The 16,578-nt window shown below is 51.4% G+C and overlaps 1 protein-coding gene across 1 annotated transcript in view; it reads right to left on the reverse strand.

Moving 5' to 3' along the window:
- The window catches only part of SLCO2A1 (solute carrier organic anion transporter family member 2A1), an 81,535-nt gene extending 73,938 nt beyond the window's left edge, over positions 1-7,597 (reverse strand). The window contains exon 1 of the mRNA XM_036882838.2: positions 7,224-7,597. Coding sequence (XP_036738733.2) covers positions 7,224-7,319 — 96 coding nt within the window. The 5' untranslated portion in view covers positions 7,320-7,597. The remainder of the gene's footprint in view (positions 1-7,223) is intronic.
- Between the last annotated feature and the right edge of the window lie 8,981 nt (positions 7,598-16,578).

Here is a 16,578-nt window from a genome sequence, read left to right on the forward strand (position 1 = left end):
TCTCCCTGATGATACCTGCATTTTAACTGAGGCCTTCTGTGCCTTAGGCCAGCATGTGCCAAGGGTGTTGGATGGAGCTTTCTTCAGAACATAAATAGGTACTACAGAAGTGTGGGTAAACAAAATGGGACTTGTCATCAGGACTGAGTCCTGCAGGACTCTAAATCTCTAAGAAAGGATTGGTTTGCCCACACTTCTGGAGACAGGGAGCAGGTCTGTGGGGGTCAGCACCAACGCTGACCAGACTGAGTGTCCCAAAGGTCACAAGTCCTGGGCTTACTGCTCCAGGCTGGTGCACCGCCGCTGTGCCTGAGCCTCTGGAGCTTCCCCGGAGCCTCCTTAGCATCTGCACACAGCAGGGCAAAGAGGCTAAGAGGGCTGCTCACTGAAGAGTACCACCCCATCTTTCACCCCCACTGTGTAGTCTGAGACTTGCTGCATGGGTCTCACTCTGCAGCCCGGATCAAATGTGATCCACCCCAAACAGGAGAACAAGCCCAGGGAATCAAGTCCCTCTACATATAGAGAGTAGGGGACTGACCAAAGACAACCTGGCCAACCCATGCCCTCCACTTTCACCTGGTGTCACCTCCCAGCAAAGCTCAGACCCAACTGGCCCCGCTCCTAGTCTCATCTCAATCAGCAACTCAATAGCATGAGATGAGAATCTGAGAATTTGAAAGGACCTCCAAGATCACTGAGCCCAAATGTTCACGGATGAGAGAACTCAGAACTGAGAGGCATTCTGTGGCCATGGGAAAAAAGGGGCTAAGGAGTGAGATGGCGCTTGGTGGGAATTCTTGCTTTGCCATTTACTCAATATGTAATCGCACAAGCCTCAGTTTCTTCAAATGTAAAATGGAGATCTTGATACCTCCCTTGCATGGCTGTCACTGAGAATAGAAAATGTTTAGGGACATAGATTAAAAAATCTAGTTCAAGGTAAAAGGCAACCACTCAACTAAGTCCATAAGAAAAGCTGGAGCTCATAAATACATAAGGCCCCATTCAGTTACTAAGAATGAACTTTAACTCTGTCCTTAAATCTTCCTAAAAAGCAACACAGAAAGTGCAGCTGAATGAATTATGAAATACGGTAACCATAAGATAAACACATACCATTGCAGAATAAAAAGCAAGCTCTTACCTGATGTCAAGACTTGCTGCATAGCTATGGTAATTAAGACATGTGGTATCGGCAGAGAGGTATACACATACATCAGTGAAACAGAATAGAAACCTTAGGACACAAGTATGGCCAACTGATTTTTGACACAGAAGCAAAGCCAATTCAATAGAGAAAGGATAATCTTCTCAACAAATGGTGCAGGGGCAACTGAACAACCATAGGCCAAAAAAAGAAAAAAGAGCCTTAACCTAAACCTCACACCTATACACAAATTTACTCAAAATGGAACTTAGATTTAAATGTAAAATTATAAAACTTTTAGGAGAAAACCTCTAGGAACTAGGGTTTGGTGAAGAGTTCTGAGTCATGACACCAAAAGCAGGATCCAGAAAACAAAAAATTGATAAATTAGACTTCATCGGAATCAAAACCTTTTTCTTTGTGAAAGACTATTAAGAGATTAAAAAGATAAGCCACAGAGTAGGAAAAAATACTGCAAATGATGTGCCCAACAAAGGACTTGTATCTCACATACATAAAGAATTCTCAAAACAATTAAAAAATCCAATCAGAAAATATATGAACAGCCATGACCATGAAGAGGATATACACATGGTAAATCAGTACATGAAAAGATATTCAACAGCATTGGCCATTAGGGAAATACCAGTTAAGACTATGATGAGATGTCACTACACACCTACTAGAATTGGTAAAACAAAAGACAACATCAAGTGCTGACAAAGATATAGAGAAACTATAACTCTCATACATAGCTGGTGCAAATGCAAAATGTAAAATGGCCAGTCTGGAAAACAGTTTGACAGTTTCTCAAATAAGTCAACATGCAACTATCATATAACCCAGCAAATGTACTCCTGGATATTTACTCCAGAAAAATTAAAATTTATGTCTACACAAAAACCTGTATACAGTTATTCACAGCACCTTTATTTGTAGTAGCCCCAAACTGGAAACAACTCAAATGTTCTTCAGTAGGTGAATGGTTATATAAAGCACGGTACCTCCATACCATGGAATACCACTCAGCAATAAAAGGAACACGCTACTGATACATGCAACTACTTGGATGGGTCTCAGGGGTTTTATGATGAATGAGAAAAGGCAATCTTAAAATGTCATGTACTGTATGATTCCATTTGTATAAACACTCTCAAAATGACAAAAGTACAACCATGGAGAATAGATTAGTGGTTGTGAGGGGTTAGGAATGGTAATCTGAAAGGGTGGGTGTGACATAGCAGAGATCTTTGTGGTGGTGCAATCTTTCTGTGTCTTGAAGCAGTGAGTTGGTGGTCCCATGAATCTATATGCATGTGATATAATGGCATGGAACTATACACACACATTATAGCAACATCAATGTCCTGCTTTTGGTATTATACTGCAGTTACATGGGATGGAACCACTGGGAGAAACTTGGTGAAGCCCACACAGGCCTTCTCCATACTATTTTCTCTGTGAATATAATTATTTCAAAAGAAAAAGATTTAAAAAAAAAACTCAAATCAAGCTTTGTCTGGTACTAAGAATGAAGCTTTCTCCTGCGGTCTCTTATAAGGAGCCCCACATACCATAGTGACAACCCACCTGTGCTGGTCCTGTGAGATCCAGACAAATATAAATTCACACAGCTATTTCTCCATGTTCTCCCTTAGTGCAAGCACATGTCAGTGAACTTAAGATGTTGGATAGGAGCCAAACTAACTAGCCCCACTCGGGGTCCTCTGAACGACGGGGTCCAGTCACCCAGAAGCATCCCTGGTTTCTCAGCTCCACCATTCCCAGCTCTCCAGCTTTGGCACATAACTAGAGCTCTCTGCAGGCCAGTGCCTCAGCAGGCACAAAGTAAGGTGAAGTAACAGCTGGAGGTGGTTAAAACCATGGGACAGGATAAAACCAAGCAGGCATGTGAAGAAGAACAAGGAGGTATGAGCTCCGGACTGGGGCTCACCTCATTCCTCTGCATGGACCATGACCCGTCCCACAGCAGAGCACAAGAAGGTGAGGGGAAGCCACGTGCCCATCCCAATACCCCAGCATTGCATCTGGGTTTTCCAGAACAGGAAAAAAAAAAAAAAATGGTCACTGTCACAGACTAAAGAGAATGATCAGCAAGAAATGGAATGAACTAGCTCTATTGTGAGACAGAAATCACTCTCCCATCTGCTCTGTCGCAGTGCAGGTCACAAATTCATCACCAGGAGAGAAAATGGTAGCTAAGAAGGGCTTTGAGCATCATCACAAGAGGAAAGGGTCTGCGTGACCTGTGACATATCCCCCATTCCCATTATTCTCCCTCCCCTCCACAAGCAGGGCCAGGCCTGGAGAGCAGGATAAATGCTGTCCTCAATATAATACCACCTGGCGAGGAGTGACATCTTAATTCACAGGGTCAATTAAGGAATTCTCTGGTCCAGGGCATTCTATCAGGAGTGTTTTTCCAAGCAGGAATTGGAGATTTCTGGTATATAATACTGTCCTCTGGAAACTAAGAAGTTAAGCCCAAGCTGCCTCCCCACAGATGGGGTTTTCAAGGGCCTTAGGAAGTCACGGACATAGGCCAAGACAAAGTATCTTCTCTTCATTTTTGTGTCTTCCTCCCAGGTCAGAGGTCACTGGGGCCATGCAAACCAAGAGCTCTGCCCATTCCTTTTTCCCCACTGTTCTTCCCTAGACCTCCACTGCCCCCTCTCTTCCCCCGAATGGATATTGCATTATTTTCCTACACCAGAGCCCTGGGTGTGTAAGTTCCTAAAATTTGGGCAGCAGTTACCAATCGGCCACTCCTTTTATAAGGCAACCTCAGTCTGGCTCCAAAAGTTTCATTTTAAAGAGAAGCTGACCAGGCTGCCAAGATCAGCTAACCACAAAGGCTCCTTCCCTACCTCTCCACCCCATAATTGTTGAATGAAACTGTTTTTAATTTAAAGTTTTAGAATTCTGGATGCCCAACTGCTCCCTCTGGCAATGACTGGTGAGCAGGTCCTCTATCTCTTAAGAATCCTATAAACCTGAGGCAATAGACTGTTTCCAGATTCAATGTGATCATATTTACTCCTGCAGGAGGAGGTAGAAAACCCACACCCTGAGAGTGAGAGTCACCAGCCTCTTTAGGTGAGGATTACAAAGAATGAAAGGGTCTGTGCCCGTAGGTGATTGGGAGCATCCACCTTACAGCCACGGAGGTGCCCCCTGCTCACAGCTGGAACATGTGTGTTGCCAGGGTCTGGAGAAAGCACTGAGCACTCAAAACAAGCACAGCCATGTATCCCAGGTGCTAAACCAGAGTCCAGCGGCTCTGGTGGCACAGTGGTTAGGGTCTCTAGCTGGCGTCTCACCTATCCCATTCCTCTCTACTCCAGCCCTTCTGGCTAGGCGTCTACACACAAGGCACCAGCCTCAATAAGTCTTGTTTTCCTCATCATTAATGGAAACAATAAGAGTATCCACTTGGTAGAGTTGTAATGAGGATTAAATACAGGTAAAATATTTCCATAGTTCCTGGTACATTCAGACAGTTCCCTTCTGTTACTGTTACTATTCTTTGGGGCATTATTATTAACTATAGTTTCTCTTCAACTGTTAACTATGCCTCAGGGGAAGAGCCCTAAGTGGTGGGATAATATATCCTAAATGATGCTTGAACGTGTAGCCCTGTTTTTTGAGGCAAGAACTGACCTCACAGAGATGCCAATCCCAGAGAGCCCAGCTTAGCTGACAAGCCCTTTTCCTGTGCCACATCCATCATACTAAGGAGCCCCACTGAGTGGGGATTTTATGACCCAGTTTTTCTCACATTAGGACTCCAAGGCCCAGGAAAGGTGAGAAATGTTTCCCTGCGTCACCTAGTTGGTAAGAGGTAGAATGGACTTGGATCTGAGTTCCCTTTCGCCTAAACCATATAGGATGTGGGATTTATAAAGCCAATTGGTCGGTCTATCCCAGCAACAAGGGACCTAAGAAAATGTTGGGTCCTCAGATGGGGTGTCCTCTGTTCCCCCCATGTTACAAGACATGTGCAGTCTATACCTCCCTGGGAGGGTGTAGGGCAGCCACTGAGCCCTTCATTGAGAGGGAGAAATCATCCATCAAAATGAAAGTCCCCAGACAGCCAGTATTACCCCCTGGAAGAAAAGGCTGAAGTGAGTTTAACTAACATAGCTCTAGACCTCAGATATGCCTTGACATGTCCAACCTTGTACCTGGTTTCAGGCTGATAAATGAAGCTAAATGGAAATCTCCCTAAACTCTGACCTTAGGATTACTATGGAACATTGGAAGCAGTGATTAAGAGAATCTGGTTTTTAGAATTAAGAAAAGCTCTTAACTGGTATGAACCTTAGGAGGCCACGTGGCCTGAGCCCAGGCCTCAGGCATGTATGGCTAAATCATCAGCATGTGATAAATTATTTTATTTTTATAGATCTTCAAAGAAACTGCTTCCATAAACTCATTTTAAGGACTCAGGGCAGGTCCAAATGGATCAATCTCACCCTAGGTTACCCTCACTGTCAGGAATCTGTTCTGGGACAAGCTGTCCTTCCTGCCCTTCTTGGTGAAAATAGCGGGAGTTGCCTGCTCCCTCCTGGACCTCTCTTTTCAGACTACCCACCCATTCTCCCACCCCACCAACTTCCCTCCCAATTTCTAATTTATAAACATGAGATTTTCCACAATTCTTTGTTGAAACTTCTCCAAATGGTGGGACCAAAAACTGTACACAATGTTCTCATCCAGGTCTGACCAAAGCAAAGGAGATTTGACTTTGTTAAGTCAAGAGATTTTTTAATTTGATAACTTAAATTATCTAAAATTTATATTTATTTTTATATCCAACCATGAAAGGTCTTATTTATATCTTATTTATATCGAACCATGCAATCAACCTTTATTTATTGTGGTGTGGGGAAAGAACAAAAGCAGGAGTGGGATTCCAGTTCCACTGCTAACAATATGAATAAGCATACAGGTGGGATCTACTGTGACCTCCAGATCGCTTTCTCTTGGACACTCACATAACCAGCCCACAGAGCCCTCATCCTCCCTTTGTGTAACTGAGTTCCCTTTAATTGCACCACTTTACATAGCCCTATCTGATTGTGTGATTGTCAGAAACAACCTTTCTGCACCATGAGCTTCATCCTGACCCCAAGGACCCTTGAGGCGGTCTCTGCAATCCTCACCACAGCGGCTTTGCCCTCTCAGGAGGTGCATTCCTCAGATGCTTTTGCCCAGCCAGAGCCCACAGAAGAGCCTGAGTGCAGATTCCGTCCTTCCAGGTCCTCCTGGACCTGCGAGGAGGTGGAAAACGTTCCTGGGGAACTCCCTGGGAGAGAAAGTGTCCTCGCCGTTCAGCCACCGACACCCTATCTACTCTTCACCCCCACCCCCCACCATAACTTGCCAAGCGAGAGGCACCTGTCCAGACGTTACTGGACAGACCGCTGTTTCCCCCCGGCCATTTCCAGACCAGGAAAGCTGGTTTGAGCGCGCACGGTTTGGTTGCCAGGCCCGGGGGGATTCTGAACACTGCAGGAAGGGGGAGCAGAGCCCGCGCCTGCTGCTCTTGGGGCAAATGAAAGCCCGGGTAAGAACATCCCTTCTGCCACCCACCCCAGGATGAGCGGGACCACAGCTTATCCCAGACAAGGCCCCAAACACGGGCTCGTGCAAGCCCACCTCCTTAATGGAGCAACTGCCCGCCGGAGACAGAAAACGTGTCCCGCTAGGTGTTCTTTTTCAAAAAACAGGCTGATACCCTCAGCTGGCGCCAGGACTGTCTGAGCAGAGCTGGCCCACTAAGCAGGTACTGTCATTGCGCTGCTTCTTACCGTGAGGAGGGCGTGTGAGCGCGCCCCACCCGCGCACACTCACAGGCCGCCCAGCAGGCGCTCGCCCGTCCCCCGAGCCGGGCCCGCGGGGATGCAGCCCGGGGCGCTGCACCGAGGGCGGAGGCGGGAGCCGCGGCGCGCCGAGCGCCTGCTGGGCTTCCGCAGCCCCGACGCCCGCGCCCCGCCGGAGGTGCGCCCGGCGCCGCTCAGGCCCGGCCGGCCCCGGGTCCTCCGCTCACCTTAATGTTGCTGCAGATGGAGCGGGGACAGAGGCCGGCTCGGCGCGAGGAGGCGTCGCCGTCCGGGCGCACGCCGGGTTCGGCCTGGAGCCCCATGGTGGCGGCAGCGGCGGGGCGGGCGGCGGCGGCGGCAGCAGGGTCCAGGACGGGCAGCCGGCGCGAGCAGGGGCCGGGCGCCCGGGGCTGGCGCGGCCGGGGGTGGGTGGCGAGCGCGGCGGCGGGGCCAGACGAGGCGCGCAGCGCGGACACTGAGCGAGAGGGTGCGCGGCCAGAAGTTTTATAAGTGGCCGCCGCCGCCGCCGATGATGAAACGCACTCTCCCTCCTCCCTCTTTTCCTCGGGTGTCAACGGCGCCGCGAGCCCCCGCCTCCGCCGCCGCCCCCTCCGACAGGTGTGACGCGGCGGCGGGCCGCGCTTGACCTCCTTCCCGGCGCGGGGTCATCTCCGCTCCGCGAGCTCGGCTGAGACCCGCGAGGCTGGGCCGCCCCGAGAAGGTCCCGCCTGCGGGGGAGAGGGGCGTGACGGGCCCTCGCGGGGGTGAGGTGGTGGCCGGAGGCTGCGGGGGGTGGGGGCGCCTGGCGGCCTGGGCGGGCGGGGCCGGGTGGGCCCCGCGGAGCCGGCGGGCGGGAGGCCGGTGCAGACTGCGGAGAGGCCGCAGCGCCACGGGCCCGGTGGAGGTCCGAGGCGGGTGGAGGGGCCGGCAGGAGCCCGGCGGCTGCAGGGGAGTCCGGGCTTTCCGAACGAGAGTGGGGCCCCCGCGCCCCTCCCGGCGCGCTCGGGGAGATTTACGGAGCCGGGCTCTGCGTGCTTGCACCCGCAGGGAACCTGGGCTCTCAGCTCCCGGGATGGCTCTGAGACTCGCCGAGGCTGTTTGTGTCGAGGACTGTTTTGTATTTAAACGCTCTTTGCGCTGGAGAGGGGGCCGCCCCGGGCAGGGCCCGAACTCTCTGGAGCCCGGCCAAGGTAAACTGCCGACGCTGTCAAGTGTCAGCACCGCTGGGTCTTGGCTGGAGTGCTGAGGGGTGGGGTGGGGGGGCGCCCTGTGGACAAACGGGCGCGCCCCGCTGACCTCCTTCTCAAGGCTGCCGCAGGACAGTGACTTTTTTCTCCAAGATTTTTTTCCACCAAGATTCCGAGTGCAGAGAAGAGAAAGGTGAGGTGTATCAAGAAAAGAATAAGAAAATTCTGCCAAAAGCAGCTGCCATAAGGAATCCAGTTATGGAAGAATGTTTCCAGCTCCCTAATTCCTGTAGACCCTGCAGAGCCGAATTCTGCAAGCCCACTCTACCCCGAGGAAGAGCGATAACCAGGAAGCTTTGGTGAAGACAGACCCACGGGACTGTGGACCACATAGGTTTATTATTTCTACCCAAGGCCTGATGCCTTTCTGGGCCTAGGCTCGGCAGTCCCACATCTGGGTTCTTCTATTCACCTGGAAGACTGGACACAACAGCTTGCAGTGCTGAAGGAAAAGCCATGGAACACTGGGTGGCCTATGACCACTTCACTCACCCACCGTGAAGGGCATCCAGAGAGGCTCTCCTGCAGCAGCCCCAGGCCCAGAGCAGGCATGATGCTCTGGGTCACCAGCCTGCCCTCTAGGAAACTTGGAGCACAAGGACAGTGTGTGATGGGCACTGGGCTGTAACACCCACTGTAGACTGTACCAGGCATTCTGCTGGGCACCCACATGCATGATTCCACAGAACCCAGCACTGGCCCAGCAGTCACGGGCACTACTCTAGTCTGGATTTGACAGCCCTCTGTGGTAGAGGTGTCAGCTTTAAATGGGACTCAAAGACACGCTAGTAAGTGTTAGAGTGGACCTAACCCCAGCTTTGCCTGACTGCAAAGGCCAGGCTTGAAGCACTATGCACTTTGAAAATGTATCTACTCTAGCAGCCTTGCTTCATAACTGAGACCAAATGGAGACCAGAGAAGGCCAAGGTCTCAGGCACACGAGGACCACTGTGGCTGGAGCCTCTTCCTCAAGCCCCCAGTGAGGTCTCAGAAAGGATCCCTTCTCCACCCCTGACCCCATCCCACCCATTAACCTTGCCCTCTGCCCACTGTCAGGACCAGCACCATCTCAGAAGGAAAGTCCTGTTCAGAAAGGCTCACAGATGGTTTTGTGCCTTCAGCTGCCTTCACTGGGTGACATTCAGCTAAATGTAATGGAGATCCAGCCAAAGTGGCTTTCATGAGATTTACTTGTTTCTCATAAAAAGAAACCTGCCAGTAGGTGGTCCAAGGGTCATAACCTGGACCAGGATTGCTTAGTGTGTGGCCCTCCTGCTGATGACTGGCTCACTGTCACAGATGGCTGCTCTACCTCCAGCCTCCTCTCCTAAGGTCAGGAAGGAAGTGGAAGACAAGAAACAGGAAGGGGCCATGCTCACATAGGGAGCAAGTCATTCCATGCACACTTAACTACTTTTCCATAAGTCTTGTTAGTCCAAACTGGGTCATATGGCTACCCTCTGCGAAGGAAGCTAAAAAATGTAGTTAACACTACTGCTGCCTCCTGAACAAAATTGGGGATTTCTTGGGGAAAAGGGGAGAAAGGATACTGTGTATTCAACTTCCAGTGTCTGCACAGAGCAACCCATTCCCCTGATCCTTTGATTTCAGCAAGTGTTTCTGAGCACCGTAGGAAGATAAGCATAAGGACAATCCCTGACTTCAAGGACTCCTTGGTCTCAGATGCAAGAAGGAGCAAGAAGAGAAAGCACCAGTGTGATGTAGGAAGAGAGCTGTTGTGTACAGCTGCTATGGAAGCACAGAAGAGGGGCCCTGACTCATCCTGGGGCAGCAGGAAGGCTTCCTGGAGGAGATGAGTCTCAAATCCAGCCCTAAAGACTACAAGGATTGGAAGGATTAGGGGAAAGGAAGGTAAATCTGCTCCATGGTTTTGGTCTGGCTGAAGCATGAGACTCAGGGACAGTGGGAATATGTGTGGTAAAGAGACTGCAACATTGAGTGGCATGCTGTGAAGTGCACAGCTGACCCCCAACACAATGAGAAACCATTAAAGGCTTCTAAACAAGGGGTGACCTGAGCTGGTTTGCATTTCAGAGACCTCTGACAGCCGGATAAGTGTGCAGTGGGGCAGTCTGTGGCAGGACTTCCACGAGCTGTGATGAAAGGATGCTGGTGGGGAGGAGAGATGTGCAGGAGGTGTTGGAAGGAGATGGCACCCAGGTGTTCATGAGATATGTGTTAGGGGTGACTCCCAGGATCTGATTTGGGCAACCTGATTGGTGATGCCAGCCCTGCCAGAGGGAGCCCAGGAGGAGCACAGCTACTGGGGGGATGCCGTGAGTGCCCCTGGGCTCACTTTGAGTTTAAACTGCCTGAAGTACATCCAGGTGAGGACGTCCAGCAGGCAGATGGGTATGTGGGTCCAGGGCTAAGGGTGAACGGTGGGCTAGAGGTCGGGACTTGACCATGGAGGTGGCAAGTAAGCTTTGAGAATGGGTGAGTCCCCCAGTGAGAATGTGTTGAGGAGAAGTGGGGCCAGGATGGGCCACAGCACATCTGGGCTGGCATGGAAATGGAGCCAGCCAAGGAGACAGTGTGCAGGGAGGTAACCAGCCAAGGGGTTGTGTTTCAAGGAAAAAGAGATCAGGAGCAGGTCTAGGTAGCTGATGGCCAGTGGGCTGGCAACAGGTGGCAGTGAGGGCCTTGGATAGTGCTTCCAGTGGGCAGTGTGTGCAGAAGTCAGTTTATGCGGGTTGAGGAGGTACTGAAAGAAGGCATTAGAACTTTCATGGGGTTGCAGAGAGAAGGAGGAAGGGGGTTGCTGAGCAATTTCAGGCTCTCCTCTCTGTCTGCATCATCACCAGCTTTCTCAGGTCTCATACTGGAGCAGATGCACTTTTACACCTCCAAGCCTTTACTCATGCTGTTCCCTCTGCCTGTGATGCTTGCCGCGGAGTGCTTGGCTTCTACCCTTCCAGAGAAGCCCCTGTTACATCCTGTCCTGGACCCCCATAACAAGGGTGGGAACACATCTTGTATGGTAGAGACCTGTACACCCATTATCTCTTGTCACTCAGGAAACTAGAGGTCATTATCCCCATTTTACAGATGAATAAACTGAGGCTCGGGGCTGTTTCTTAGCACCTGCAGTGTGTTTCTGCCTCTATTATCACAGATCACAGTGGAGACAATGTGTGTGGTGGTTAAGGGCACAGACCTTATAGTCAGACATAGATGCTGACCACCCTTCACATGAGATGGCCTGCTGAACGTCTTGGGTCCTGAGTGCCTTCTCTTTAGGAGGAAGATATTAGTGTCCACCTCCCAGGGCTGGGAAGCCGTGCAGTGGTCTTGGTGCTGGCAGCCACTATTGTGTGGAGGTAGGCGATGCTGAGTGGTTGTAAGTGCACCCTCTGTCTCTTCCTCAACTTGGGTGTGAGCTCCGGGGGACAAAGGCTCTGTGTTAATTCTTGCTGTGTCCCTCATTTGGCCCAGTCTATTTTGTTGCTTTAAAAAAAATTTTTTTTTTAAGGCTTATTAGATGGAATTGATCTGAAAGGAATTCCAAAAAGACTCAGGGACTGGGGGAGGCCTCATTGTCCTGAGGCCTCCAGGCTGTGGTGTCTCCGTCAGATGCCCACTGCCTGCATTCTGGGGCCACCCCTTCCACCCCGTCGAGGCTGCTCATCTTCAGCCTTGTCCTTACTGGTGGCTGGCCATGGGCCCCTTGGTGTGTTTATCAGTCCAAGGGCCACATTCCCCAATTCTGCAATAGCTGATGAAGGTCTCTTGGCAATTTGGATCATCAAGTGTGATAATGGATAGACTCTGGCTGCCTAGCAACTTGTACACCAACAGGCCAGGGGTAGGGGGTGCACCCCAGTGACTGCCCTGCCATGTAGGGGGCACCTCTGCAGCCAAGCGCTTCACCACTATGTCTTTGTCACTGGTGGGCCAACCTGCTCCCCTTGTGGGCCGTCCTGGCCACTAGTTGATATTTTTATTGAACAAACATGCAGTGTTGATAGTCCCTGCCTGGCACTGGTACAGTGTTGATTCATTTAATCCTCAAAACAATCTGAGAGGGGTTACTTTTATTAGTACCACTTTATATTTGAAGTAACTGAGGCACAGAGAGGTAAAATAACTTGCTCAAGGCCACATGGCTAGTAGGTGGCAGAGCCAGGACTCAAACCCAGGCAGCCCAGGACAGTCTCAGTCCCTGGTGACCCTTGCTCACAAAGACTAAGCCATGGTGTCTGGGCAAGACAGGTCAAGTCCAACCCCACACACAGGATGACCCTTCACAGGTCTGTGTGTCTTGGTACCTCACCCATCCCAGCCAGCTCAGAACCTCAGCCGCTAACCCCACCCAGCCAGCCTGGCGTGCTCTTCCTGAATGCCTCTGGGGCCCTCCTAGATCCAGCTCCAGACTCCCTCCATTCTGCATCTCTCTGCTGTGCATGTTCTATTCCTGCAGCTCCTCCGGCCTGCCGTCTCTCCTCCTCTGTGACACAGGGCCCCACCTGCACCCCAACTGCCCCCACGTCCCCCTCTCAGGACCTGGGGCAGACTTTGCCCACCCCTGCCCTGAGGGCGGGGCTCTGCAGCAACAGGGTGTCCTGCTCCCGGGGGCCCCTGCCGTCTGCATATTCCCCAGCGTATACCAGTGCTCTGCACCAGGGTGGGGCACATGATGATAGGGTTTCCATCTTCCTCCAGCAAAGACATTGCGAGGCCTGGCTGGCTGGTTCCAGCTCCTGGGCTGACCTTGTGGAGGTCTCTTGCTGCTTTGGCGGAAGGAGCAGCAGGGGCAGGAAAAGGAGAAACATAACTCCCTCATCCTGCACCCCTCCCATGTCCACTCCCTGCTGGTGAAGAGGCCCAGGGGGCCCCCACTCTCTATACTCCACCCAGGTTCAAGTTGCACCTGAAGAATGCTTATCACAGCCTGTCCTCCTGCATCAGCCTCTCACCACTTCGTGCTCATCAGTCACTCCCGGGAAGCTTGGACTTCACCTCCACCTCTGGGTCCTGGTGGGGTCACACAGCACGCAGTCAGTGGGCACGTGCGTCATCCTTGGCCCTGTGCCTGTGTCTGGGGACCCAGCGAATGAATCCTTGCATCTGAGTGCTACCAAGTAAACAGAGAACCACTTTTTGTCTTTTTACTATGATGCTTGTTTTAAACCTTGTCAATCTTTATATTTTACTCTTTCAAAAATAATTTTACTGTGTTTGAAGTGTACTGGGAGAGACGAAATATTTGTTTGATTGATCTATCTTTCCATACCACTATTTAAACTTTGCTGAATTTCCTATTTTTTCTAATTCTTTCACATAAATATGTTTTTACTTAGAAAAAGCACAGTGTACCATTTGTCTCCTACTTCTTAGCACTGTTCTGTGGTGAGAGGTGTTCAGCCCCACCTCTGAACAGCGCCGTGGCAACCCTGTTGAAATCCTCCACTGGTGCTGAATGTTGGCGATGTCTTTAACGTTTGTCTTATAACAACAACTTGAATAACAACTTGGATGACTTTTTGCCAAAAAAAGTTTGCCTTAGGACTGACTGCCAACAGCATATTTGAATACCTCTAGTTACTTTTCTCTATGATATTCAAAATCATTGCTCATGCTGCAATTCTGCTCTAGGGACCATTCTTCCTCATCACTGACACCCTTCCAGCCCCTGTGGAGGACAGCCAGCACCTGATGGGGAGCGGCATGGCTGTTCTAGCTGTAGATCCCACTCAGGCACTGGGGATCCCAGGGGTGTTGCTGTCCCCAGCAGCACAGACCAAGTCCCAGAACTCAGAAAGTCAGTTCAGGCTTCATGTTGCAGGTGGAGCTGGAGGTCCGGGAAGGCAACTGCAGGATTAGGCCCTGCCGTCCCCTCCCCTCTTCGTGCACATGGGAGAGCAGGGGGTCCCCATCTCAGCCTGGAATTCTAGCCCTCTTCCCTGGGAGCCCAAGTCCCGGGCCCACGGTGCTGCAGCACAGACACAGGGCACACAGCCCTTCCTCACACCAGGCACATCCTGGTCCCAGTGCCTCTCCGTCCCCTGCCTCTGCTCCTGTCCACAGTGGGGTCAGCACGGCAGCCCTAGCAAGGGAAGGCCATGGAAGATCTTTTCCATTTTCTGAGTTTCCCACGCAGCCTGCACGCCTTTGATAACCACTCTGGGGCTCCCTATCTGCGCTGTGCTCTCCGGTTGGTTCTGAATCTGGGTCTGGGCTCAGGCTCCCCTGACCCCCTGCTTCTGGGAGGGATCTCCTTGCTCCTCGGTCATGCTTTCTGGCGCCTTTGCTCCTCCTCCTTCACTTGTGCAGGTGCCTGTCCTCACCTGCTGGAGAGGCCCCCAGCTCCCTGTTTTCGTCCTCTCTCATCCCAACACCCACTCCCTGGCTCCCAAGGGCACTCCGAGGCCTGTTTCTCTCACTCGGGGAAAGGGAACAGCGTCCTGCCTGCTGAGCACACACCCGCCCGGTGCTGTTTGGACACCCTGATACGGGTGGATTGTGAGCCTTCCGGGCAGGGACCAAGTACAAACACAAGCACAGATAGCATGATGCCACCCGCAGGAGACAGAGCAGAGGCCCCTACTGTCAGACGAGCCTGCCTCTCACCGCCTGTAGGGCATGAGGGGCTGCTGGGGTCTTCTTATCACAACGTGAATTTCCCAGTTGAACCAAGCTGGGGCTGAGGGTACTGGAAGCCCATGACTCTGATAATGACCTATTCTGCTGCTCTGTCCTCTCCCTGGGCCCCTGGCCCCCAGCCCAGAGCCTGGTGAGCATCAGCTCTGTGTTCTCAGATGTAAACTCTGGAGCCTATAAAGTTCTGTGGGGCCCTACCCCTGAGCCTGGGGTCCCTAACACACCCTGGGCCATGTTGGCCACGCTGAGTCACCTGATGAGGTCACTGGAAGTCAGGCCTCCTCCCTGTTCATGGGTCACAGGGAGTGGGGCTGTGGCCTGCTGTCGGGGATTGGGAAAGGGAAAGTCCCTGCTTCCCTGCACAGCCCACAGGAGCAGAGGCTCAGGAGGGGGCTAGGGAAGATCAGACCTGGGCAGGATCACACCTCACAGGTGCTCCCTGCCTCACCTGCTCTGAGAATCCCCCTCAGGCCAGGGCAGTAGGAATGGTGGCTAATGAAGTAGACATCTGCCTTTAGCCCCTCCTGGGATCTGTTCCACTTCCAGTAAAAGCACCTGACCACCCTCTTCCACATCCCCCTTTGCCCTCTCAGGTTATGAGGCCAGGTGGCCAGACCCCCACCAAGGCAGGAGGGTGTGGGGCCCAGGCCTGGCCGCCAGCCCCCTGCTGAGCAGCCAGGACAGTGTACTCTCTCCCTGCCGCCAGCAGTGGGGGCACCTGCCCAGGGCTGGGGGCTGGTGCATTCTGGGGAGAATCTGCCCCAGGATGTGGAACTGAAGGAGTGGGAATGTGGGGTGCAGGTCCCTGAGGTCTGTGAGTGGTTTTCAGGCCCTGGGTCCTGCCAGGCATCTGCATCTCGACTTCATAGTTGTGTGAGCCAATAGACTCTCTTTACTGTTTACGTTTGATGAGCTGGATTTCCTGTTGCTGCCATCTAAAAAGTGCTAATGAGTCCAGTAAATCAAGGTTTGGACAACACTGGGCACTTCACAGAGTGGCCCAGAGCCAGGATCTCACTGAACCTCACAGCTGCCATGCAAGGCAGGGCTGGTTGTTTATGCCCCTTTCAAAGAAGAGGAACGAAGGCTGGGAGGGCAAGGGCTTGCCCATCGCTGTGAGAGGTTAGTGTGGCCAGGCACCAGGCCTTGTGAACACAGACAGTGTCTTTCTGCTGGGTCTCATGTACCAAAGAGCCACTGTGCCCTTTGGGTTAGGCCCTGAGGCTGAGGACATGGGACAGAGACAGGACTGCCCAGCACCCTGGGGAGATAGCCAAGCTGCAAACGGCTCTGGAAACATGGAGAAAAGGTGTACACGGCCACTAAAAATGATGCTCATGAAGAATTTGTAATAATGAGGCAAAATCTTGTCATGACATCAAATAAACTGGCCAACAAATTTATAGATTGCATACACATACATAGAATAAAATACTTGCAGGTATGTTTTACAAGAAGCTGGTAGAATTATTTTTAAGACTGAAAGAAAATATAGCAAAATGTTAACAATGATGATCTTTTCCTAGTGGGAACGTGCAGGTTTTTTAAGTCTCACTTTTCCCACATCTTTTTAATTTTTATGATAATTATTAGTTTATAATGAAACAAATAGAATAAGCTTTAGAAAAAAAAGAAAGAAAGAAAGACTCACATAGTTTTCCATAAGCTCCACTTATAGAATTAAAATCAAATCTCCAGCCTTCTCCTGCCTGGA

Source organism: Manis pentadactyla, chromosome 1, assembly GCF_030020395.1.
Source record: "Manis pentadactyla isolate mManPen7 chromosome 1, mManPen7.hap1, whole genome shotgun sequence".
NCBI lineage: Eukaryota > Metazoa > Chordata > Mammalia > Pholidota > Manidae > Manis > Manis pentadactyla.